At 40.6% G+C, this 26,206-nt stretch overlaps 1 protein-coding gene across 7 annotated transcripts in view; it reads left to right on the top strand.

Moving 5' to 3' along the window:
* Window positions 1–26,206, top strand: part of LOC105380677 (ATP-citrate synthase) — a 48,290-nt gene that overhangs the window by 8,221 nt on the left and 13,863 nt on the right. For 4 of the 7 annotated variants that reach the window (XM_048629816.1, XM_048629813.1, XM_048629815.1 and 1 more), the window contains exons 2-14: window positions 8,004–8,165; window positions 8,751–8,856; window positions 11,578–11,763; window positions 12,373–12,486; window positions 13,189–13,268; window positions 13,473–13,612; window positions 14,698–14,816; window positions 15,538–15,750; window positions 19,282–19,439; window positions 20,895–21,057; window positions 21,459–21,626; window positions 22,728–22,851; window positions 25,376–25,473. In XM_048629816.1, coding sequence (XP_048485773.1) covers window positions 8,116–8,165; window positions 8,751–8,856; window positions 11,578–11,763; window positions 12,373–12,486; window positions 13,189–13,268; window positions 13,473–13,612; window positions 14,698–14,816; window positions 15,538–15,750; window positions 19,282–19,439; window positions 20,895–21,057; window positions 21,459–21,626; window positions 22,728–22,851; window positions 25,376–25,473 — 1,719 coding nt within the window. In that variant the 5' untranslated portion in view covers window positions 8,004–8,115. Of the gene's footprint in view, window positions 1–8,003; window positions 8,166–8,750; window positions 8,857–11,577; window positions 11,764–12,372; window positions 12,487–13,188; window positions 13,269–13,472; window positions 13,613–13,764; window positions 13,848–14,070; window positions 14,193–14,697; window positions 14,817–15,537; window positions 15,751–19,281; window positions 19,440–19,879; window positions 19,963–20,894; window positions 21,058–21,458; window positions 21,627–22,727; window positions 22,852–25,375; window positions 25,474–26,206 lie in introns of those variants that run through there. The other 3 variants (XM_048629818.1, XM_048629817.1, XM_048629819.1) reach the window with 3 other exon arrangements.

A 26,206-nucleotide genomic window follows, 5' to 3' on the forward strand; every position in this document is an offset into this window, starting at 1 on the left:
CTTCGGCTCAGTAGTCAGGGTCACTAACCACAACGCCATTCGGTCGTCGCTCGTCGCCAGTCGTTCACTGATGAAATTCCTCCCTTTATTACTTTTTATTGTGACTATCTTTAAATATGAAAGCATTTGAAAACCAACGGTAAATAACATAAATCTGTAATTTGCATATTTTAAAAATCGCACTATCTATGGAATGTCAATCTCTTATTCCATCCATCCAAAGGTTGTCTGGCAGAGATCCCTTTTGACGCCTTTTGTACTCTAATTAAGTTGCAACTTGTAAATTATATTATTCTGTTTGGTTTAAAAATAAAGAGTATTCTATCTTTATATGAATTTCTCTATTTATTAAACAATGTTTATCTGTGAAAATTGGCGTAATCTATTTAATCTGACTCCATTTCAAATACCTAATTATTCTTGGTATTTGATAATGCTTCGATACATAGGTAGTATAGTCAGTAGATAGTATTAGTCATAAAAACTTTATTTAAAAGAAAACCATTTGTTTTGATGTTTTTGCGAGTTTGCGACCCTAGATCAGTCAAAAGACAAAAGGTAAAACCATCCACGATTATTTATTTTTCCATTAAGTTTCACATTTCTTACTTACATCTTCTTAACTCTGCTGTAAGATAAGCGTGACCTTGACCCCAACCTTTGTGCTTTGTCTTTGCAAAAGCCATAAAGGTTGTCCAAAAATAATACATTCCAACGAGCTCCCCGCTGTCTACATACAGTGTGTCCCAGGTTAAAGTTCACACCAGAAAGATAGTGACACAATTCGTCATTCTAAACAACTTTAATTCTACGACAAAATGATAAACTTTTCATAAAAGAACGAGAACTTTTCTCGGTGGCAAATAAATGTTTGTATGAAGTAGTAACAGTAGCAGTCGTTAAGCCTAGTCAGAGGCCTTCGGGCAGCTTGAAAACATCTGACAGTTGGGTTGCCCACTAACCCGACAACTCTCTCAGCATAAGCTTGCTTGTGTTGGGGTCCACCAACCCGCACTAGACCAGCGTGGTGGACTAGGCCTAAAACCCTTCCTTCAATCGAAGGAGACCCGTGCCCCAGCAGTGGGGACGTGATGGGTCGGATGAAGATGATGATGAAGTTGAAAAAAATGTTTTTTTTTTGTTCAGGATGAAAAATTGTGTCTTATGTCTTTCGGATGTTATCAATATAAACTAGTGACACCATATAATAAAATTTTAAGTTTTCAGTTTCTCTGTCTACCTTTGAACCATGGTATGCAAATTAAATGAAGATTTTTAGCTATTTCAACAAGACATATTATTAGTATTGATGACGTAAAACTGTTTGAGCGTACTACAAGTTTACTTTATAAATTAGTCACCACCAGTACAGTCGCTCGTAGACCACATTGTTTATTAGAGAATACTTGACGATTCATCTTACTTGTGTTTAGGGCCACTTCTAAATCTAAGTGTTTCTGTAAATCTCATTTTCCTTTAGTAAAATTTATAGTTTGACATTGCTAAAATATAACTTTGTGCCTTCACAATCAAAATCATTGTATTGATAAATTAAGTTAAAAAAATATATTTGGGGGAGTGTCTTCTGAGACATATTAATACATTCGTGATATCCAACTATAACTTAAAACTAGAGTAAATGTCGAATTGCATTCAATAATAATTAGAAAGTGGAGCGATTGAGCAAAGTCCTGCGTTACTTCAGTAATTGCAAGGGCGATGCGCGGTTTTCAAAGCTATTTGTAATAAATGAGTAAGCAATTATTGTAATGGCATTCACAGAAAATGTATTCGTTGATTAGTTTGCTATTAGTTCCCTAATTAACTATTTTTAGGGCCGCAATGACGTCACGCCCATTTCGTCTTTATTCATCTATTTCTGTATTGTATAGTATTACATACAATAAAATTTAACCTTAATCTTGCACTACTGCAAACTAATTAAAACATCTCCCAAGTAAACTTTCGCTTGGTTTTTAGCTAGTTGCCCCCGGTGTTCCTCAAGGCATCGTTCTGAGTCCCATAACCTTCAAAATGTGTGTTGCAAGGAGTAATGAGTTAGTAAGCTTAAGTGGCAGTGGGCTGGTCACATCTGTCGAAGAACCGATGACTGATGGGGTAAACGTGTTCTGGAGTGGAGGTCGCGACTAGGCAAACGTAGTGTGGGACGCCCTCCGGCTAGATGGCGTGACGACTTGCGAAAGGTGGCTGGTTATGATCGGATGCGGAAAGCTAAAGATCGCACCCTGTGGCGTGCTTTGGGAGAGGCCTACGTCCAGCAGTGGACTGCTATAGGCTGATGATGATGATGATGTTAGAGAAGGCGTCTTTAAGCTATCTTTTTTCGTCTTGGAGTAATTTGATGCTTTTCTTAGTGGAACCTTTTCATTGCCCGTGAGTGTAGTTGCCCCCGGTGTTCCTCAAGGCATCTTTCTGGGTCCCATAACCTTCAATATGTGGGTTGCAAGTAGTAATGAGTTAGTAAGCTTAAGTGGCAGTGGGCTGGTCACATCTGTCGAAGAACCGATGACCGATGGGGTAAACGTGTTCTGGAGTGGAGGCCGCGACTAGGCAAACGTAGTGTGGGACGCCCTCCGGCTAGATAGGGTGACGACTTGCGAAAGGTGGCTGGTTATGATTGGATGCGGAAAGCTAAAGATCGCATCCAGTGGCGTGCTTTGGGAGAGGCCTACGTCCAGCAGTGGACTGCTATAGGCTGGTGATGATGATGTTAGAGAAGGCGTCTTTAAGCTATCTTTTTCCGTCTAGGAGTAATTTGATGCTTTTCTTAGTGGAACCTTTTCATTGCCCGTGAGTGTAGTTGCCCCCGGTGTTCCTCAAGGCATCGTTCTGGGTCCCATAACCTTCAATATGTGTGTTGCAAGTAGTAATGGATGTCAGGAAGTAATCAAATCCGCGTTAGAGCAGCGTTATCGGCGATCGGCTGTACTAATGTCGTCTTCAGTTTGCGAGCGTAATCGCGAAATTTATCTCAATAGTGCTAAAACGTCAAGTGACTTCATTGTCTTTGTAAAACGAGGAGTGTTTTTATGAAGGACTCTTAGTTTATCTCATCGACTATACATAAATGATAAATAATAGATAAACCAGGTGAGTCTTTCGTAGATGCACATCCGCAAGTAGGTTATAGAGCTCTTCATTCTGAACAAATTTTGTTATAATAACCTTGGGATATCGCAAAAAAAACAATGTTTACGTGACTTTGTGTATGGGGAGTAGATTTTTCTTTTCCGTGATACCCCAAGGTCATTTCTGTCAAGATTTCAGTGGACTACTTTCGGATATGCATGTAATCAACCTGTATTATAGGGTCTATGTATGTATAATAATATGGCCTCACATTTTGTCGAAACGCGAAAAATCCAGTCGCTGCTAATTCATTAAAGTGTGTCAACTTTCTACTATGAATTACTAGCTTTTTTCTCGAGCTTCCTTACACCATATTCACCGTATCCTATAGCCGTTTAGTTAGACATGAAAGATGAAAAAATATCAAACATTGCACTGTATAAGTTTTACGTTTTTGTAAATAAAGCCGTATTTAAATGGGTTAATTATTATAAATCTCTATCCTCCACGGGACAGGCATTGCCTAGTGTGGAGGTCAGTATATCACCATCTATTGTATATATTTTTTAAAGGAAATAAACATTTTTACTTTTACTTTACTTTACTACTTTTGGATTAAGTATTATTAAGTAATACAAAGCTAGTAAGTAGATGACATCTTTTTGTTGCAAACAATTATACGAAATAAACTTTTGACTTACGCTACAGCGAATGTTTTTTTTGTCTTTAAGTAGTTAAATTAAAAAAATACTTACAATTGATTCTTTTCTAATATTAGCTCATCCTTCACCTTTTGATCTAAGACATCTTATAAATACTTACTCACTATTTAGAAAATTGGTATTTTGGCTGTTCGCTGACAATAATTTTAAAGCATACTTTGCAAAGCAAATTTTTGGAAAATTGGGTTCGTTTGGTGGCGACATTTTGTGAGGGGAACTTTTTCATTTCTCGCGAGTGTATCTGTCTGTGATTCACATAGCTTGAATTCATACAATGATTGTCAAGGTCATCGATCAACTGGGTGACAATTGAATGGGGCACCAGCACTTTGACTTGCTGGACTTAGGCCCCACCAAGAAACCCTAAATTTCTGTGGGGTCACCACCGAACATTATTTATTTATTTATTTATATACAATATATACTTACAAAACACAGTTACAAAAATGGGACTTAAAAGTAGTGTATACAAAGGCGGGCTTATTGCCAATATTATATTATTTTTTTAAATATATTTTTACAAAATATTTACCTTTTATTTGGTAGTATTTATAGGTTGTTTCTGAATGACGTCGTAGTTTTTAACGTATAGCTATCAAAGACGTTATTGATACTTCTACTATACAAATGAGGTGTTTAAATATAAAACAGCATTGTTTTCTTCACCATTATCATATCTGGAGTCTGTTATATTTTAATGAGACGTAGATCAGATTATAAACTAATCGACTTTTTAGGTGTTAGCACTTGTTTCTAACTGTGGTAAAGTAAGCGTTGTGGCACCTTTCGTGCACAATGGGAGATTTTCAACCACAGACAAAAACCGATTATAGATGGCGCTAGTAAAACTTCATACTCAACAGTACTGTTTTTTTTAAGCCGGCATGGATTCCAGTCCATTCAGCCAATACAAAAACCCAATCGATGTGAATTCAACCATATGCAATAACTAGCTGTTATATTATGCATAATATTAAGTGTTAACTAGTTTAAGACAGCTTTGTACCATTTATGACATCTTCCGTTCCCTCAGAAGAATGCAGCTCATAAAAAACGACAGGCCGGATGCCATCTATTGGTCGATTTTGGAACTTTTAAACGTCAAAAGAAAATCTCCCATTTAATTAATTTTTCGTGGCAAGTATTTATCTATTTGGTAATAAGTATCGGAGTGACGAACAAAAGACGACGTACCTGCGGTGGTACTCGTCGGCTTGACCTTTGACTTGTCATTGACGTAGCACTGTTTACGCGATACACGCGGCGCATTCCGTGAAAAACACGGAAAAAGGGGGTTTATAGGTTTTAGGCTGTCTGTGGGCTGTTCGTCCGTTACTCCGACGCTGCAGATGCGTTTACTACTTCAGTTTCGCACACTCCCCGCGCCGATTGTCCCGCGATTAAATGACGTATCGTTCTATTGGCGGGACAATCGACTGTCGATGAACCGACCAGAATCTGTCAATTTAGTATCTGAGATTAAAAAACAGACAGGGTTACCCCTCGGCACTAAATAGATACCTGATAACTGCTACTGGGTGTCTGTCTGTCAGTTCCACACCTGAGAATGTCAAGAAGTATGGAATGCAGAGCTGTAACCTTGACTTACTGTAACTATAACAGTATACGCTAATTAAAAAAAACTTAATAAAAAATATATTATGAGTCTCGTTTCATTGAGACTGAGAGACCGAATGGCGTAGTGGTTAGTGACCCTGACTACTGAGCCGATGGTCCCGGGTTCGATTCCCGGCTGGGGCAGATATTTGTTTAAACACAGATATTTGTTCTCGGGTCTTGGATGTGCCGTAAAATGGCAATAGGCCCGCCCCCTATTACATTGGGACTAACATAACACTGGCGAAAAGTGGGTGCAGCAATGCACCTCTGCCTACCCCGCAAGGGAGTACATTAGTACAAGGCGTGAGTGCGTGTGTGTCTCGTTTCATTAAATGATTGTAATTTTATATTTATTCAGAATAAAGAAAATTTCCACAATCTCTACTAGAAAAACACTACTACTCCCTTTGCACAAAATTAGAACTAAAACACAAAAATTGACTTTAGGATTCTCTCTCTCAGCCTTCTATAGTCCACTGTTGGACATAGGCCTCTCCTAACGATCGCCACCCCAAACGGTCACCCGCCATCTGCATCCAGCGGCTTCCCGCTACCTTCCGCAGATCATCAGACCAACGGGTTGGGAGGCGACCGACACGACGCCGTTTGCTAACACGGGGTCTCCACTCCAAGACTTTAGGATTAGTTCTGTAAATTTTTGTGATTTTTTTCTGTAAAAACATAATTTTGTGACTTCAGAATCGCTCACAGCTTTTCGAAATGATTTTGGTAAACGCGTCTTTTAATTTTCACTCCGCATACCAATTAAAAAAAAATTGCGCGCCATAGCAACAGCGGCCAAGACGGCCGAGTGTGGGTGAGTTTAATACTCTGACCTACATAATATATTTCAACGAATGCCAAGATCACGGTCACCGTAGCCGGGGCAACGATCTCAATGTAACGTTGTATAAAACTAGTTATGTGAACAGTGGCCTGCAATAATAAGTGTCACACTTTCAAAATGACAACAACAAGTCATTGCTTCGTTTACTATTTTTTAACAATATACACGAAAATATATTTAAATTAATTTAACACACAAATTTGTTCAGTAGACGATTTAACTTCCTTTCAGCTTACAATTAACACTTTGGTAACATAATACTTAAAAGACAATTTAAAAGGGTAGGACTTACCTATTTTTGCAGCCCAGTGTAGTTTTATAGATGATATATAACTGTTTCAAGGTTTTCCCCGCGATTTAATTAAATTAAACCTCGACGGACAACGGTAACAATGATTATGCTTAGGCATAGGCACTATATTATATATATTATTTTATTTATTTTTCGTTATAGTGTGGTGGAAAAGCGATAAAAAATATTCTCTACGTAATAGGTACTCTACTGATAAACTACTAAAGCCTAGTATTCTACGCAGCCTGTGAAAGAAGTGTTAAGATAAAATTCCGTGTTTTTTTATAATTTTCTACCCTTATTTGTCTATGTATATTTCTTTTCACGAAATTAATTTCATTTTAGGTCACCCATTATAAGTGAAAGTTGTTCATAATTATGATGTAGGTACTTACGTATTTACTATTACAAACTTACGCGATTTTTTTCTTTCGTCCCCTCAAACTTTTAAGGACAATACAAAAAAAGGTTAAAAATCAAAACAATCATTTTTGGTCCACATTCTAACCTCAATAACTGGAAAGTGACAGGTGACGTGACCGGTTGCCGCGCCGAATGCTGCCCTCTGATTGGCTAACTGCGGTGGCGTGTCATGGCGCGATTGCGAATCGTCTTTTTGTAGTTTTTTTATGCGAAATGGAACCTTATCTCGTGAATGCTATGATGGCCATCGAAGATGGGTTGTAATGGATGGTTTTATGGTAATCTTAATAGTTGTTAGTTAGTTGTAAGATGGACATTCTCAACATAGCTTGTAATTTATAATCTTCCTTTAACACAACTATAAAAAAAAATACAAATTAATTGTTCTTATCTATTTGTAACATATCGTCATTATCGTTATCACCTTAAATAATCGAATTTTTTATGATCATAAAAATCAAAATCTCATTTCCTTTAGTTCGTTTAGATTAGATTAGGAAGTGGAATATATTTCTGACAACTTGTTTTTCAGCAATATTATGATTAGATTAGGTTAGTTTAAGATCTGTTAAGATTAATCTGATTAACATGACATAACCACAGACGTCTAGTGCACATAACATAAACAGTCACGCTACTCAATAATGCACTTCAAATTTTATTTTTTTTGGCCACTTAGATAAACAATATACGAGAAAGATGAAGTGTCAGTGCAAAAGAAACGCCTTTTTACAAATTACAACCCACTTCTACCACTAAGCTCTTATTTTGAACGTTATTATATGTGACAGATTATCTTTTTCGTAGGTATATCGTTAATCTAAGGTTCAGAATGACCCGCCAAGTTACCCCATATACAGTGTGTTATTTTTCGGACCCGACAAACTTTAAGGGTGGATTTTACGAGTAATTTCATCGAGTAAAAAGTTTGTCAGGTCCGAAAAATAACACACTGTATAAAAAAAACGTGAACCGTAAAATTAATATGTCTTTATATGTTTATTTTCAGATAACACCATCGGCCACATGAAGCGGGAGCAGCACACTGAAACAGTCTGAAACTCATCTGACCGTCCCGTTGGACCCTAAATAAATAAGATATTTAGAAAAAACACGCAAACATGTCGTCCAAAGCGATCTACGAAGCCACCGGCAAAGACCTTATTAATAGGTGAGTAAATTTATCGAGTAAAAAATACTCCTAATCCAACTTATTATAACTTATATTAACGAAATGAAATTAGGCGTTTTTTTAAGTAGCTTTGCAACTAGTAAAAGATGGAAGATTTTTTTTCACTCTAAATTAAAACAGATACGCCTAGTCTATAACTATCGTGAGGGGGAATTTATAATAAATTTTCGTAGGTACTTATAAACTTTTTTTGGTTGGTTTTGGCACTTGATTCAACAGAATCAAGTGTGCAACAGCAAAGCAAGCGTTTAAATCATTTGTGATACTTATTAATTTTGTGTTCTCTGTCTGCACCAAATGTATCGAACATACCTACTTTTTTGTCTAACTCAACTTAGTGCAACTTTATGAGATGAGTCCCTTTTTGTTCTGAGGGTGCCATAATGTCTCTTCTTACACTACTACAACAACATCAAATGTAATACCTATAGAACATACTTTTTGCTGTCCTCTTTTTGACGAACTCAACTTGGTGCAACTTTGTGAGTTACGCCCCTTTTGTTCTGAGGCTTCCTTATTTTTTTTTCATCATTATTAACGTTCTCCTTGTCTCAATAATTCCAGGCACATCCAGTCCGGCACCGCGATGGTGCCGTGCCGGTTCGCCACGTTCGAGCAGGGCACCGTGTGGGAGGACGAGCTTGGGAAGAACCCGTGGCTCGCTAAAGAGGTAAAGTAATCTTATATAATTTAGAAACCTACGTGTGCAGCATGTTATATCTAAGTCGGAAAATGAAATCAGAATGTCAAAATTCGCCAAAAAATATAGAACTTTGTTGGTCACGTGACTTTGTAGTATACTTACCCTTTTTGCAACATTCTGTTTAATTTATAAATCCCCCTAAAATGCTATTGCGCCTGGTCTTGACAGTTCATGTGACGTAATAATGACCATGGCTTAGGGTGTTTTTAATATGGTGCTGATTTCATCAAGCATTGGGGATCGCACGCCATTTTCCCGCGCGTCCACGCATTACAATAAATAGTTGTTTGAAAATAACACTTGCGTGCGGGGCAATCCCACGTGCGTGATGAAATCTGCACGATATTAAAAACACCCTTATATCGTCGACGTCTTGAGAGATGAATTGAATATCACTTTCATTAACCGTTTTTAGGCGCTATAGCATTTTACTATAATTATTGTATAATGAATGAGAAAGTGATATTACACTCTTTGGTACATAAGTTTAGGGAAGCGAAGTCAATTCAGTTTGAATAGTTATAGTTATATATACAAAAAAACAGAGTGTTGCAAAAGTGTCAGTAACCCTAAACGCAAGGGGTTATTTAAATCAAATTCTAATCATATTTATTGACAATATTCTGAACAACTATTGTCATACGATACGACTTTTGCAAATTCGTGAAAATCCTTTCAACTTCCAGTTCCATCTTTGTAGTCACTATACAGTATCAATATGAACACATTGTTTTCTATTTCCTAGTCAATACTACTGATTTGAATTCCAGAACACGTTATATTATGCGATGTGCATTTGTAATGCATTTGGGCTGATTTATTTACCTACATTGTTTATCCATAATACATAGTTATTTACATTCTATTACATGGGCTGATGCTAACTGGCTAAAGCGCCGAAGGTCCCGGTGTCGATTACCGTCTGTAGATCATATTTACCCAAAGAATAGTGTCCATGGTAAAATAAACTAAACTCTTTTCATCCCGTAATTTAGAAGGTAGATAAACAGCAGACATTTATATACTAACCCCTTTATTCATAGAAAAGTTGTAGGACGTTTTAGCTATTGAACTGTTTTGTCCCTCTCTTGTCAAAGAACAAATTTTGTCCCTCTCTGTCAACATAATAGTTACTTTAGGTAAAACGTCCCATAACTTTAAGTATACATACGCGGTAAGTATACAGTGGTTTAATTGAAAAGGAAGAATAAAAGTCTGCTATTATCTATTCTCTAAAAGACGGAAAAAATTAGTGTTGCCACGAATAGTGAATTGGCCGAATACCGAATACCGAATATTCGGCGACGCTACCGGCCGAAGCGCCGAATATTCGGCCGCCGAATATTCGGCGCTACAACCTGTTTTTTTTGTTCCTGGAACTGCTTTGAAGAAGTCGCTACAGGTTATATGAGAAATGCTAATTATTAGGAGGCAGAATGCTGTGGCAAACGAGTTGAATTTTTATTTAGTAATAGTTCGCCTAGATCGGATGGCCGATCCTTACAAGTGGTGGTCAGCAAACAAAAAACAATACCCGAACCTTTTGAAATTTGGAAAAACTTATCTTTCTTCACCTGGAAGTAGCGTTTGAGTTTAAGTATGGCGGGCGGGGGCCAGCAGAGGGTTCACCATTTAGTTGAATGTTACTTAGATAGGTAGACCTTGTGTGGCGGTCAAGTTGGTCCCCGCCTGCGATACTTTCCATTAGCATTGAGGCTTGTTTTCATCTTTTTAGCGCGCAGTCGGGTTTTTTGTTTGTTTATAATTATATTTTTTTATTTGTAACTTTTTCGTTGTTTCATATTTTATGAAATATTATGTCAGTAGTCGGGTTTTAGTTTATGAACATTTTTTATTTCAATAATTTCGGTGTTGTGATTTAAATACTTACCTACAATATGCATATTTTTGTAATGTGCTAATCAAGCGTTTTCATTTGATACCCCACATGGCATTGTTGGAAAAGTATTATTTTTTCGATCATCACTTTATGTCCTCTAGAGGGCGCTATATACATTTTAATGTAACGTCACATAGCCTATAACCATCGCGCAATTAAGACGCTTCTAACGATACCTCATACATTAAAATCTATCAAGCCGTTTAAGCTACAGGAGGGAACAAAGAAACAGACAAACATACATACATACATACAAACATACAAGCGAAAAACATTACCCTCCTCCTTCGGCAGTCGGGTAAAAATGCTGAAATGCTCGTTTTTATCCAGCACAACTTACTACTGATTAATTTTAAGTACTAAAATGTTGTGATTTGGAAATAAATACACATTTTTACATGATTTACTATTCGGTATTCGGCCCGAATAGTACGCACTATTCGGCCGAATACCGAATACTGAAAAAACTGGCCGAATAGGCCGAATACCGAATAGTTGCCGAATATTCGTGGCATCTCTAGAAAAAATATAATTTCGATTCTTTCATAAATTCATAAAGTGCATTCATATTTAGTATGGCCACCAGGCTAATGACGTCAGACCTTCTAACATCAATGAATATTTTAACTTAATATTAGTTAACTTTGTAATTTTTCATAAAAAGTAGGTACCTATCCCATTTTTTTGACTGAAAATTAAAATTGAGGAAACTGGCATATTGATTTTTTTCCTTTTCATTATCTAAACTTGTTCGCCCAGCCCTAACACAAAAGCCCTTCTACCCACAGAACCTAGTAGTAAAACCGGACCAGCTGATCAAGCGGCGCGGCAAGCTCGGTTTAGTGGGCGTGAACAAGTCCGCCGCGGAGGTGCGCCGTTGGCTGAGCGCGCACGTGGGCAAGACGCAGGCGGTGGGCGCGACCAATGGCGTGCTGCGCCACTTCATCGTCGAGCCGTTTGTGAAGCACGATGCGGTGAGTTGATTGGTGGAGTTGTGGCGTGTGGTTGTTGAAAGCCAATGAGCGTGCTGGGTATAGGAACACTCAGTCCTTGGTCTTTCTCATCCAGACACTACCAGCCCAATGTCGAAGTTCCATTCTGTCGGAACCTAGCTCTTTCGAATCTATCCATATGCCCTTAATGTCTAAACAGCCTATGTAAGATTGAATAATGCTGCTCAACACGCTAGTTAGTTGATGTGGTCACACATCTAGACGTACCTACTGCTTTTCTCGTGATGTTTTCCTTCACCGTAACCGTTTGTACTTAATTTACTTCATTGTCATCACCATCAGACCGGAATCGTTCACTGCTGGACATAGTCTTCTACCAGTTTCTACCAGCTATATATATATATAGGGACTGTCTTACGGCTTAAACCGTCTTGTCTTGAAAGATATATATAACTTTAGTCAGATAAAAGTTATCTGAGAGATAATTCTGATGCTGCATGCTGTCGCGTCTGAATGTTTGTATAGACACCGACAGCAAAAATTTTATTCCTTAGATATCATTTATCTGACCATTGCAAAATCAGCCCCAAATGACTATGTAAAATAACAAGAATGTTTTTTTCTCAACAGTCCGAAGAGATGTACATCTGCATCCAGTCGGGGCGGCGGGCGGACACCATCCTGTTCCACCATCAGGGCGGCGTGGACGTGGGCGACGTGGACGCCGTCGCCACCAGGCTCGAGGTGAGTAGAGGACACTAGAGAACGCGTGTGTACATCTGCATCCAGTCAGGGTGGCGTGGACGTGGGCGACGTGGACGCCGTCGCCACCAGGCTCGAGGTGAGTAGAGGACACTAGAGGACGCGTGTATGTACATCTGCATCCAGTCGGGGCGGCGTGGACGTCGGCGACGTGGACGCCGTCGCCACCAGGCTCGAGGTGAGTAGAGGACACTAGAGGACGCGTGTATGTACATCTGCATCCAGTCGGGGCGGCGTGGACGTGGGCGACGTGGACGCCGTCGCCACCAGGCTCGAGGTGAGTAGAGTACACTAGAGGACGCGTGTATGTACATCTGCATCCAGTCGGGGCGGCGTGGACGTCGGCGACGTGGACGCCGTCGCCACCAGGCTCGAGGTGAGTAGAGGACACTAGAGGACGCGTGTATGTACATCTGCATCCAGCCCTTCTGTCTCTGGACTCTCTACAATCGAGTCGTGGTGACGATCAGTAATGGAACAGAGATTGTTATCACCGTACCTTCTTCTTCTTAGCGTTTCAACACTAGAGCTGGGTTTTGTCGCCGAGGTGATTAGCCAGTCAGGGTACCATTAGTCGCTGCAAAATCCTTATGGATTATTGCTTCAGGAGGCTCCCTTCTTTCAACCCTGAAACCCCATATATGATTTTTTTTATACAGTAACTAACGGATGTATGTATTGCAGGTCCCCGTGGACACTTTCCCCGATGCGCAGGCCGTCAGCAACACATTGCTGGTCAACGTGACGTCTCAGAGGAACAAGCAGTAAGTGTTCATGTTACTGTAACAAGCTTCTATAATATGCTTTAACTGTGAATACGGGGACGTGCTTTTAGATGTATACTATCTGTTCCCGCCAGCTTCGCTTTGCCTTATAAAGTTTTCCCGTGGGAGCGAAGAAAGCGAAGCTCGCGGTAACAGCTAGTTAAAAATAAATTGTTTTTTAATAACTGTTTCCCTCGTCCCCAGAATCCTGACAACCTTCATCACGGCTCTATACCGCGTTTTCGTCGACCTCTACTTCACATACATGGAGATAAACCCGATAGTGGTCACCAACGAACGCATCTACCTGCTGGACCTGGCCGCCAAGCTCGACCAGACCGCCGGTCAGTATCGTTCATTCATTCATTCATTCACCTGTACTTCACATACATGGAGATAAACCCGATAGTGGTGACCAATGGCCGCCAAGCTCGACCAGACCGCCGGTCAGTATCGTTCATTCATTCATTCATTCATTCATTCACCTGCACTTCACATACATGGAGATAAACCCGATAGTGGTCACCAACGAGCGCATCTACCTGCTGGACCTGGCCGCCAAGCTCGACCAGACCGCCGGTCAGTATCGTTCATTCATTCATTCATTCACCTGTACTTCACATACATGGAGATAAACCCGATAGTGGTGACCAATGGCCGCCAAGCTCGACCAGACTGCCGGTCAGTATCGTTCATTTATTCATTCATTCATTCATTCACCTGTACTTGACATACATGGAGATAAACCCGATAGTGGTGACCAATGGCCGCCAAGCTCGACCAGACTGCCGGTCAGTATCGTTCATTCATTCATTCATTCATTCATTCACCTGTACTTCACATACATGGAGATAAACCCGATAGTCGTGACCAACGAGCGCATCTACCTGCTGGACCTGGCCGCCAAGCTCGACCAGACCGCCGGTCAGTATCGTTCATTCATTCATTCATTCACCTGTACTTCACATACATGGAGATAAACCCGATAGTGTCGTTCATTCATTCAATTTGAAAACGCCATTAATTCTCGGTTTCAAAATCAACTCATTTAAGCACGATTTGGCTGCCGAAATTGACCAAAGTGCCGGAAAGGTGGCCGGCCCTTTATTTGGTTTATAAAAAGTTAATTTAAATATTTTATTGATTCTTGTATCTAGTTCCGGTGATCCATGGTTATTCAGTAACTCACGCTAATCTGGGTTTCATAGGCATCTCCCAAGGATTCCTTAACAGCTGTTCGGCCAACTGACAACGTCAAGACGTGAAAGTTTTGCATCGCGCTCACTCACATAGCGCGGCTTCGAGAGCGAGTGTAACAGATATTTTTTGTCACGTCTTTTAATGCCCCATGCTTTCCCTCCTGTCAATAAAGTCGTGTCTCCAAAGTACTCACGCTGTTTTAATAATAATATGAATGTTTCGCCTACAGACTTCATCTGCGCCAAGAACTGGGGCGCGGTGACGTTCCCGCCCCCATTTGGGCGCGACGCGTACCCCGAGGAGGCGCACATCGCCGACCTGGACGCCAAGAGTGGAGCCAGCTTGAAGGTCGGGGTCACCACTTTATTACAGCTTCCTTGCTTGCTTTAATAGTCCCGGAATTCCCACGGGAAACCCAATGACAAAGCGAAACTTACGGGTTTGGCTGGTGGGTTTTGTCGCTGTTTCACTTCGCTTTAAAATGTTTTCCCGTGGGAATTCTGGGATAAAAAGTAGCTTATGTGGCAATCCAGGGTGTCGGCAACCTACATACAAAATTTCACCAGAATCCGTTCAATAGTTTTCGCGTGAAAGTGTGACAAACATCCATCCGTAAGAAGCATTTGTTCATAATGAACAGCCCTATATCCTCTCACTATACCCTGGTGCCTAAGACTTGTCTAGATGTTTTCTCCTTTGGCCTGATTCAGTGCAACGCAGACCGTCCGCACGCGGATGAGGTTTTGGGTTCGTCGTGGATGAATTGGTTGCTGTAAGGTTTCATACATTTTACCATCAGTCGCGGACATCCGCTTAGGTCATCCGCATCGCACTGAAAAGGCCTTAAGATAGTGTAAACTCTTCCACGTAAAAACTACTGAACGAATTCTTATGATAGTTGACATTGCAGGAAGCTGACAGCTATAGCATAAAATATAGCGTACTTTAGCACATATGCCAAAATTCCCACGAGGAAATCTTTTTACTCGACGCGAAAATAAAGAAAAAAGCTTTTTATACGTATATTTATTTTAAAAATTACATTAACTAACCTACCTCTCCCCCACAGCTAACCATCCTCAACAAACACGGCCGCATCTGGACGATGGTGGCCGGCGGCGGCGCCTCCGTCGTGTACACCGACACCATCTGCGAGCTAGGGGGCGCTAGCGAGCTGGCCAACTACGGGGAGTACAGTGGCGCCCCCACCGAGAGCCAGACGGCGGACTACGCCAAGACTATCTTCAGTCTGATGTGCAGGGACAAGCATGTTGATGGGAAGGTGAGGATTTTGTGGTAATTTCGTCGTTGAGGCATCGACCAATCATCGATGGTATTTTTGTTTTAGGGGGCGCTAGAAAGATAGGAGGCGCTAGTGAGCTAGGGGGCGCTAATTAGCTAGGAGGCGCTAACTAGCTAGGGGGCGCTATAGAGCGTGGGAAAGCTAGCTACCTAAAAAGTGTAGGGGCGATAGTTAAATAGGTATCTCTAGTAAGATAGGGACTCTATTGAGCTATAGAACACACCGACACCATCTGCGAGCTAGGGGGCGCTAGCGAGCTGGCCAACTACGGGGAGTACAGTGGCGCCCCCACGGAGAGCCAGACGGCGGACTACGCCAAGACTATCTTTAGTCTGATGTGCAGGGACAAGCATGTTGATGGGAAGGTAAGATTTTGTGGGAAATTCATGGTTGAGGCATCGACCAATCATCGATGGTATTTTTATTTAAGGGAGCGCTAGTAAGATAAGGGGCGCTAGTGAGCTAGGGGGCGCTAATTAGCTAGGAGGCGCTAACTAGCTAGGGAGCGTTAGCGAGCGTGGGAAAGCAAGCTACCTTAGGGGCGCTAACAAGTGTAAGGCCCATAGTTAAATAGGTGGTTCTAGTAAGCGTAGGGACTCTATTGAGCTGTTGAATACACCGTAACCATCTGCGAGCTAGGGGGCGCTAGCGAGCTGGCCAACTACGGGGAGTACAGTGGCGCCCCCACCGAGAGCCAGACGGCGGACTACGCGAAGACTATCTTTAGTCTGATGTGCAGGGACAAGCATGTTGATGGGAAGGTTAGAAATTCATCGTTGAAGGCGCTAGCGAGTTAGTTTCTTCAGAATGTCTACCAATGTACTGTCATTGTATTCAATCAAAACTCACTAGAGATCCTACGTTCTATGAAAGAGGCATTCTTCATTTTCAATGATAGAGTCACTTTTACACCCTGCTATTTGATTCTCCCATAGTTACACGACAATCTATCGTGATTAAGATAGTATCAGTACTCAGTGTTTCAAAATACGGTATGTAAATAGATAATTGTGTTTGTGTCCAATACAGGGTGATTGGTAATTAGTGGCGGACCCGTTAAGGGGAGATAGAAGAGGTCAATTCTAGTCGATTTCAATAAGGTATGTACTATCCGAAAGTTAACCATTTCTGAAATATTAATAATTTTAGAATTTTATAAAAAAATCGTCCATAAAAAGTTTAAACATTTATTTAAGAAAAAGTAGACCTTTTTTAACCATTTTTTTAAAGGTTTCACATTATTAAATAATTGAAAAATAATAATAGCTATTAAATTCACATAACTAACGTTATCTTAAGCCATAGGCTTCAAAACATCAAAATTAAAATAAAATAAAACAGTCACTTAAAAAAACTTTAATTATAATAAAAAATCACATAACAATTTTTGTTGCAAAATAGCTTTAAAACTTCAGTATTTCATTAGCTTTCGAATGAGGTATAACAAACCTAAATTGGCCAAGGAATGCCAAAAATATGACTTACTTAACACAATAGGGCAGGTAAAATACTAGAACAAAAGAGTCACTTGAGTATTGTTATCTAAGGACTACTAGGCAACCTTTTCAGTCCGCTCCTGAAATTTAATGCGTTCGGATGTGTTTAAGAAGCGTCCGTAGTCGAGCGGGCCTCAGTGATCGTAACTGATCACTGCGGTTAAGCAACAACTGGCACGTTCAGCCATTGGATGGGTGACCGATTTCAACTGGTTTTTTTCTGGAAGCTTCCGTTCTTCGGACGGCACGCTAAGCCGTGGGTCCCAGTTGCTGCTTCGGCAGCAGTCGTTAAGCCTAGTCAGAGGCCTTCGGGCAGCTCGAAAACATCTGACAGTCGGGTTGCCCACTTACCCGACAACTCACTCAGCACAAGCTTGCTTGTGTTGGGGTTCACCAACCCGCACTAGGCCAGCTTGGTGGGTTCTTGCAATGGAAGGAGACCCGGAGTGCCCTATGGCCTACCTATTTAATTTATTAAAATACCTACCAATCATACCTAATATCTTTTGCATGAACTTAAATTCAAAATAATTTTATAACTTACATGTATAAAATATAAAAATACCTATTTACAATATCTACAGTTTAATATCATTGTTGTAAATCATAAAGTACTAAATAAACGTAAAAATAACTTATACCTATTCTAAATTGTAAATTTAAATAAAGCATATATATATTAGTAATGTATAAAAGTAAAAATAATTATAATATAGTAAACATTAAAATAAGTGACAAACAGACAGACAAGACTAAACGTATTTTATATAGATAATTCTGTCGAGTCGTGCGCCGGCCAGCGGTAGCGCATGCGGTGACGTAGAATCCTTATCGCAGATCTACGCGCGAGCGAGATCGCATGATATTGTTCATATACTCGCACGCGGCTACCTGAGCCGGCCCGCGGCCGGCAGTCCGCTTTCGCACTCCGCCGCTAGTAGATTATTTTATTCGCTAATTATTTGCTTGCGTCGAGAATACCTACTCCGCTTATTCTTAAATCTATTGTATGTGCTATCATTTCTAAGCTATTTCTTCTACTATACTTTCTACTCCTTCTTGCTTCTTTCTAAAAGACTTTTGTGTGTGTACTTTGTGCAATAAACTTTACTTTCATTATTGTGCACTTGGGACTTTAATTGCTTATCCTGCCTACACACGCCACTATATGCCGTCCGAAGAACAGAAGCGTCCAGAAAAGAACCAGTTGAAATCGGTCACCCATCCAAATGGCTGAACGTGCCAGTTGTTGCTTAACCGCAGTGATCAGTTACGATCACTGAGGCCCGCTCGACTACGGACGCTTCTTAAACACATCCGAACGCATTAAATTTCAGGAGCGGACTGAAAAGGTTGCCAAGTAGTCCTTAGATAACAATACTCATGTGACTCTTTTGTTCTAGTTTTTACCTGCTCTATTGTGTTAAGTAAGTCATATTTTTGGCATTCCTTGGCCAATTTAGGTTTGTTATACCTCATTCGAAAGCTAATGAAATACTGAAGTTTTAAAGCTATTTTGCAACAAAAATTGTTATGTGATTTTTTATTTTAATTAAGGTTTTTTTCTGTAAAGTGACTGTTTTATTTTATTTTAATTTTGATGTTTTGAAGCCTATGGCTTAAGATAACGTTAGTTATGTGAATTTAATAGCTATTATTATTTTTCAATTATTTAATAATGCAAAAACCATTAAAAATGGTTAAAAAGGTCTACTTTTTCTTAAATAAATGTTTAAACTTTTTATGGACGATTTTTTTATAAAATTCTAAAATTATTAATATTTCAGAAATGGTTAACTTTCGGATAGTACATACCTTATGGAAATCGACTAGAATTGACCTCTTCTATCTCCCCTTAACCGGTCCGCTACTAATTACCAATCACCCTGTATATTCATAATCTATTTTAGTATCTGATGCATTATAACTAACACTTACTATGGAGTTCTTGTTCTTAAGAAAGATTGATTATTGTTATTAAACCTGTAACTGATTGAATATCCTCCCCCCACAGGTGCTAATCATCGGCGGGGGTATCGCCAACTTCACGAACGTGGCGGACACGTTCCGCGGCATCATCTCCGCCATCGAGACTTACAAGGACGCGCTCGTCCAGTATAATGTGACTATCTTCGTGAGACGAGGCGGGCCCAACTATCAGGAGGGACTCAGGTGAGGAAACTGTGTAAAAAAAAAACGAAAATATGTCAAAAAGTGATTAAAAGTAACTATCATGTCGGGGTCACCAACTAAGACTCACTACCAGGAGGGACTCAGGTACGGAAATAATGCGAAGAATGTGTCTAAAAAGGGACTCAGGGAAAGAAAATAGGTTAAAAAGTGTCTAAAAGTAACTATCACGTCGGGGTCACCAACTAAAAAATCGGTCCTAATAGGTTTAATTTGGCAGCTAACGCGACAAAAACCAGTAAAATCATTGCGAAACGACGTCTGTTGCAACCCCAGATCGCAAATAGCGCGTTAAAATGCGCCGCGTCTATAAAGAAACCAATCTAAAATGTCGGTGGGCACTATAGAGCGCTAAAAATCATACGCACGCATAAAAAGTTAGTTGGGGTGGCTAGACACCTGTAGTGTAGCATTACCCTGTAGAGACGTACAAGGACGCGCTCGTGCAGTACAATGTGACCATCTTCGTGAGACGAGGCGGGCCCAACTACCAGGAGGGACTTAGGTACAGAAACTATGTGAAATATGTCAATAAAATGCGGACAATGTGTCAATAAGTGAATAAAAGTAACTATCATGTCGGGGTCACCAACTAATAATGCGGTTCAAAGGGGCGAAATTAACGGCTAGCGCAAGATACGTCCGTAGAAACCTATGATAACGTTGCGAAACCAATCTGAAATTTCGGTTCGTCCTATAGATTGATACGTATCAGTCTATGCGTATAAAAGTTAGTTGAGGTGGCTAGACACCTGTAGTGTAGCATCACCCTGTAGAGACGTACAAGGACGCGCTCGTCCAGTACAATGTCACTATCTTCGTGAGACGAGGCGGGCCCAACTACCAGGAGGGACTCAGGTAGAGAAATTATAGATTAATTAGTGTCTAAAGCGAGAGTCTGGTAGAGAAACTATGTGAAATATGTCAAAAACTTAAATAAAAGTGTTGTCGGAAATATTTCATCATCATGATGTCTCATGGGGGTCACCAAAAAGGGCCAATACCAGGAGAAATTCAACTAAACTAATAATGCTAAAAATATGTCAATAAGTGTCTAAAGAGGGACTCAGCTCAGGTAAAGAAACTGTGTGAAATAGGTTAAGAGGTGTATAAAAGTAACTATCAAGTCGGGATCACCAATTAATAAATCGGTCTTATAGGGTTTATTTGGCAGGTAGCGCCAAAACACAAAACTTTGCACATTTTTTTTCTAATGTTGTAAAAACAATGCTAATCTTAATTGCAAGATCAATAATATCATGATGCTTGGCTTGGTTTATGATTTTTAATAAATTTGTAATTATTCATTCGATTTTAGATGCAAGAATGCAATATTCCCTGATCACGTAAAGATATATTATCATGCCTCTATTCGGGCGATTCTCACCTACTTGCAAACCATGCGTGATGAAAACTAACTTACCATTTCTTCCACAGACAAATGCGCGAAGTGGGCCACCGCCTGCGCATCCCGCTCTACGTGTTTGGGCCGGAGTCCAACATGACCGGCATCGTGGGCCTGGCGCTGGGCCACGCGCCCATCCCCAAGGACCACCAGCTCGACTACGCGCCCAAGCAGCTGCCCAAGACCAAGCCCGCGGTTAGTAAAAAAATCATTATATTGCGATTCGTCATAAATACAGCGATTCGCCATAAATACAGCGATTCGCCATTAATACAGCGCTATTACACGGGTTTGTTATTGACGTAGATAAAAAAAAATGTCGCGATTCGGCATAAATACAGTGCTAATACACGGGTTCGCTATCGACGTAGATAAAAATAATAATTATATCGTGATTCGACATAAATACAGCGCTACTACAGGCATTCGTTATCGATATAATAAAGTAAAAAATATAAACATCGAGATTTGTAATAAATACAACACTGTGATGGAACGAGCGTTAAAAGTGTTTATCGACCTGTTACTACACGGGATATTTTATGACTTAAAAAATTTGTGTTGAAGATAACTAACCCACCCTTTTCCTCTTCCAGCCAAAACCCGACCTCCAGATCCCCGAGCTGAACAAGAAGCTGTTGGACCTGGTCTGCTCGCAGGCACCCACCAAGCTGGACCTGGGCCAGACGATATCTACTGCTCAGCCGCTGTTTAGTGACAGGACTAAAGCTGTGGTTTGGGGCATGCAGAACAGAGCTATTCAGGTAATTAGAGATAGAAAAAAGTATTTATCGTCAACGAATTCGTCGATATCTCAACGCTGAATTCCTCAATGATACGCAAAAATTATAATATAGACTCAAAAATGCATTTTGTTGAAAATCATCTTTGAATTCGACGATGTGTCAACGATGAATAGCCATCAATATCAACATAGACTCCAATAGACATATTCGTTATTAAATCTCTGGTGCTATATGAGTCCGTGGATGAGTCATCGTTGCCTCCTAGAGCTGGTCTGCTCGCAGGCGCCGACTAAACTGGACCTCGGACAGACGATATCGACTGCTCAGCCGCTGTTTAGTGACAGGACCAAAGCAGTGGTTTGGGGCATGCAGAACAGAGCCATCCAGGTTTGTGTTTGGACTAGGCCTCTTATAATGAGCCTGAAGCAAAAAGGACCAGGGATATAGCTCAACTACGTCATGAGAAACAATATTTTGGCGTTGCTATTCTGAGATTTTTTACATTCATTCTACTACTCCTGTCCCCGCTGTATGATACCGTTAACGACGTAGATAAATGTTTCTATTTCGCGATAGAAATACTGCGATACTATTGATAGACCAAGCATTAAATGTGTTTATCTAATTCGATAATAATATACGTAGCTATGTTTCAAGTTGTACAGGTTGATTGGTAGTCGATGTATTATAGACACTATAGGATTCAGGACGACCGAATGGCGTAGTGGTTAGTGACCCTGACTACTGAGCCGATGGTCCCGGGTTCGATTCCCGGCTGGGGCAGATATTTGTTTAAAACACAGATATTTGTTCTCGGGTCTTGGATGTGCCCGTAAAATGGCAATAGGCCCGCCCCCTATTACATTGGGACTAACATACACTCTGGCGAAAAGTGGGTGCAGCAATGCACCTCTGCCTACCCCGCAAGGGAGTACATTAGTACAAGGCGTGAGTGCGTGTGTTAGGATTCACTCGACTGCAAATACCTTCCTCTATCAAGCACCTAACGGAATGCATCGTCTTTATCACCCACTATAACCCTTATCTCTTTAGCCCGGCAAGAAACGTATCAGCTAACACAATTTTACCCCACACTAAACGTATAACATCTCTCTCTAGGGCATGCTGGACTTCGACTTCATCTGCCGGCGCTCGGAGCCGTCGGTCGTGGCCATCGTGTACCCCTTCACCGCCGACCACAAGCAGAAGTACTACTTCGGCAACCAGGAGGTCTTCATACCGGGTGAGTGTTGCATTTTATCAGTGAGCGAGGGATTAAATGTCGGTTTCCGCCCCAAAAAAACAGTTTTAGAGCAATAGCAAGGAGAAGTATGTACTACTTTGGTAACCAGGAGGTCTTCATACCCGGTGAGTCCGCGTGACTAGTAACAATATGTATAGAGCGTGGGACACTCTTTTCTCATATGCTACGCATAAGTATATAGAGCGTGGGACACCCCTTGCTCCCATCATGTGTGGGGCGGGGTTCGAACCCGGGTCCCCGGCAGTGGTCGCCAGCACTTCATCTGCCGGCGCTCGGAGCCGTCGGTCGTGGCCATCGTGTACCCCTTCACCGCCGACCACAAGCAGATGTACTACTTCGGCAACCAGGAGGTCTTCATACCGGGTGAGGACTTATGGATCATAGCAATGTCTTTTACAAAACCTACTCCGTCGCGACAGCAACCGTTGCAAGCTGAAATGGGCCTTATTATTCCACAAGACCATAGATAGAAGTACTACTTCGGCAACCAGGAGGTCTTCATACCCGGTTAGTGTTGGATTTTATCAGTGAGCGAGGGAGTGAGAGTCTGTTTCCGGCACAAAATTTAATTTTTCCAGCAGGAACTACCACAAACAGAAGTAGTAACTTCCAGGAGTTCTTCATACCGGGTTAGTGTAGCATTTTGTCAATGAGCGACCGAGCCAGCGTCGACTTTCAGAAGGCCTAGCACGGGGCTCAAGGCGCTCACGCCAAAACTTGACAAAAGTGCTATCGCACTCCTTCTCGAAATCGCGCCGTGTGAATGAGTGCGACGCAAAACTTGTGTCACGTCTTGGCGTGAGCCCTTTGCTAGGCCTTCAGCACAAACTATGACTGTGTTACTACAAAAAAAATAAATTAGTGGGTATTTAAATCAAAATTTTACACATTTAGGGTGGTTTGCACGACAAAGTTAATCAAAATAAATAGTTTGACTCTTGATGGCCAGCTGATTTTGTTAACATATCATTTTGTGTCTAAGTTCTTATGGTAAGGCCCAAAGTTTATATTAAACCTCCTTTCCCCCCGTAGTATTCACCACTATACTTGGTCCTTATAGACTTCAGCAATGCCTTCAACGCCGTGGATCATGACCTTCTGCTAGCCGTCCTAGTAAAATCTCAGATCTCTCCTTCCGCTGTTAGCTGGTTCTCCTCTTATCTTCGGGGTCGCCAGCAGGCGATTCGAAGCTGCTCGGTATTATCCGACTGGTCCGATTTGTCTGCTGGCGTTCCTCAAGGCGGTATTCTCTCTCCTTTACTTTTTTCTATCTTTATTGATTTAGTATCTTCAAGTCTTCTCTGTTCCTACCATCTATATGCCGACGATCTGCAACTCTACTGTCAAGTTAAACCTGAAGACCTTGTGTCTGCCATTACTCAACTGAATGGGGACCTTAACAGTATCCTTGAATGGTCCAACCGTTTCGGTATTCTGGTAAATCCTGGGAAATGCCAGGCAATCATTGTCGGCAGCTCTCAACTAATCTCTAACAATGACCTTAATTCAGCCCCTCTGGTGTTCGACGGATGTAACATACCTTTTTCATCAACAGTTAAAGATCTCGGAGTGATTATTGACGAAAATTTAAGTTGGGTGCCACAGGTCAACAGTGTGTCTCGTCGGATTTTTGCTTCTCTGCATTCTCTTCTTCGACTTAAAAACTTTCTCCCTTTCCAGACCAAACGTTCATTGGCAATGTCTCTGCTCTTGCCCATTTTAGATTACGCTGACGTGTGCTACTTGGACCCGACTGAAGCACTTCTTAATAAGCTGGAACGTTTGCAGAACACCTGCATCCGTTTCATTTTCGGTCTCCGTAAATACGATCATGTGTCAGGTTACCGCGCCAAGCTAAAATGGCTCCCTATTCGGGATAGACGGAATTTACGAATTCTTTGTCTTCTCTTTTCGATCCTTCATGAACCTAATTCTCCCTGTTACTTAAACTTAAACTTACTGTTTAACTTTCTTTCCGATACCCATAACAAGCACCTCCGCTCTTCTCATAACCTTTTATTATCGTTACCCCTACATCGGTCTGGATTCATGCTAAATTCTTTCTCGGTCACGGCAGTGCGCCTATGGAATGATTGACTCAGGGAGATCATTCCATAGGCGCACTGCCGTGACCGAGAAAGAATTTAGCATGAATTGTATATATTTATGATTTATATGTATTGTATAGTATTTTGGTATTAGTAGGTTTAGGGTCATATATATTATATATTTATTTACTTAGCTTTAGGGTTTAGGTATTATTTTATTTTAGGAATTCCACAATCATAATTATGTTTTGATCTTTTTTTTTCTTTTTTGCACACCCGTACTTTTTGATCCTCGTACCTCCTGCAGGTTGACTGGCAGAAAATGCTTTTAGCATTAAGTCCACCTAGTTGTACATTATTACGATTGTAAATTGTGCAATAAAGTATAAATAAAAAATAAATAAATATACTTTTAAAAAAATACAAAATATACTAACCTCTGTTTTTTTCCACAGTGTTCTCTGACATGGACGTGGCGATGCGCAAGCACCAGGAGGCGACGGTGCTCGTCAACTTCGCCTCGCTGAGGTCCGCCTACGAGAGCACTATGCAGGTGACACGGAAATATACTTACTTTTGTTTCACGCACAAAAAAATATAAGCCGCGTTCCCAGTAGGCAAGCTCCTAAAAAGAATGAGCGCAAAACTAGCAAACTGTAAAACACTCGGCGTACTGAACAGTTTGCCTACTGGGAAAGGAGCCTTAATTTGAACACACATACCTATACAGTTTTGTGCAGCAGTAAAACAGGCGGATTTTAATCCACATATAGCTAGCTCATTATTAAACGGTCAGGCTCTCTTTTTACCCGACTGCCGAAGGAGGAGGGTAATGTTTTTCGATTGTATGTATGTTTCTTTGTTCCCTCCTGTAGCCTAAACGGGTTGATAGATTTTGATGTATGAGGTATCGTTAGAAGCGTATTGATTGCGCGATGGTTATAGGCTATGCGACGTTATATTAAAATGTATATAGCGCCCTCTAGAAGCCATAAAGTGATGATCGAAAAATAATATTTTTTCCAACTATGCCGTGTAGGGTATCAAAATGAAAGGGCTTGTGAAGCACATTACAAAAATATGCATATTGTAGGTATTTAAATCACAACACCAAAATTATTGAAATAAAAATTGTTCATAAAATAGAATCCGACTATTGACATAAAATTTCATAAAATAAAAACAACTAAAAAGTTAAAAATAAAAAAAATATAATTATAAACAAACAAAAAACCCGACTGCACGCCAAAAAGATGAAAACAAGTCCTAATGTTAATGGAAAGTAT

Source organism: Plutella xylostella, chromosome 24 (assembly GCF_932276165.1).
Source record: "Plutella xylostella chromosome 24, ilPluXylo3.1, whole genome shotgun sequence".
NCBI lineage: Eukaryota > Metazoa > Arthropoda > Insecta > Lepidoptera > Plutellidae > Plutella > Plutella xylostella.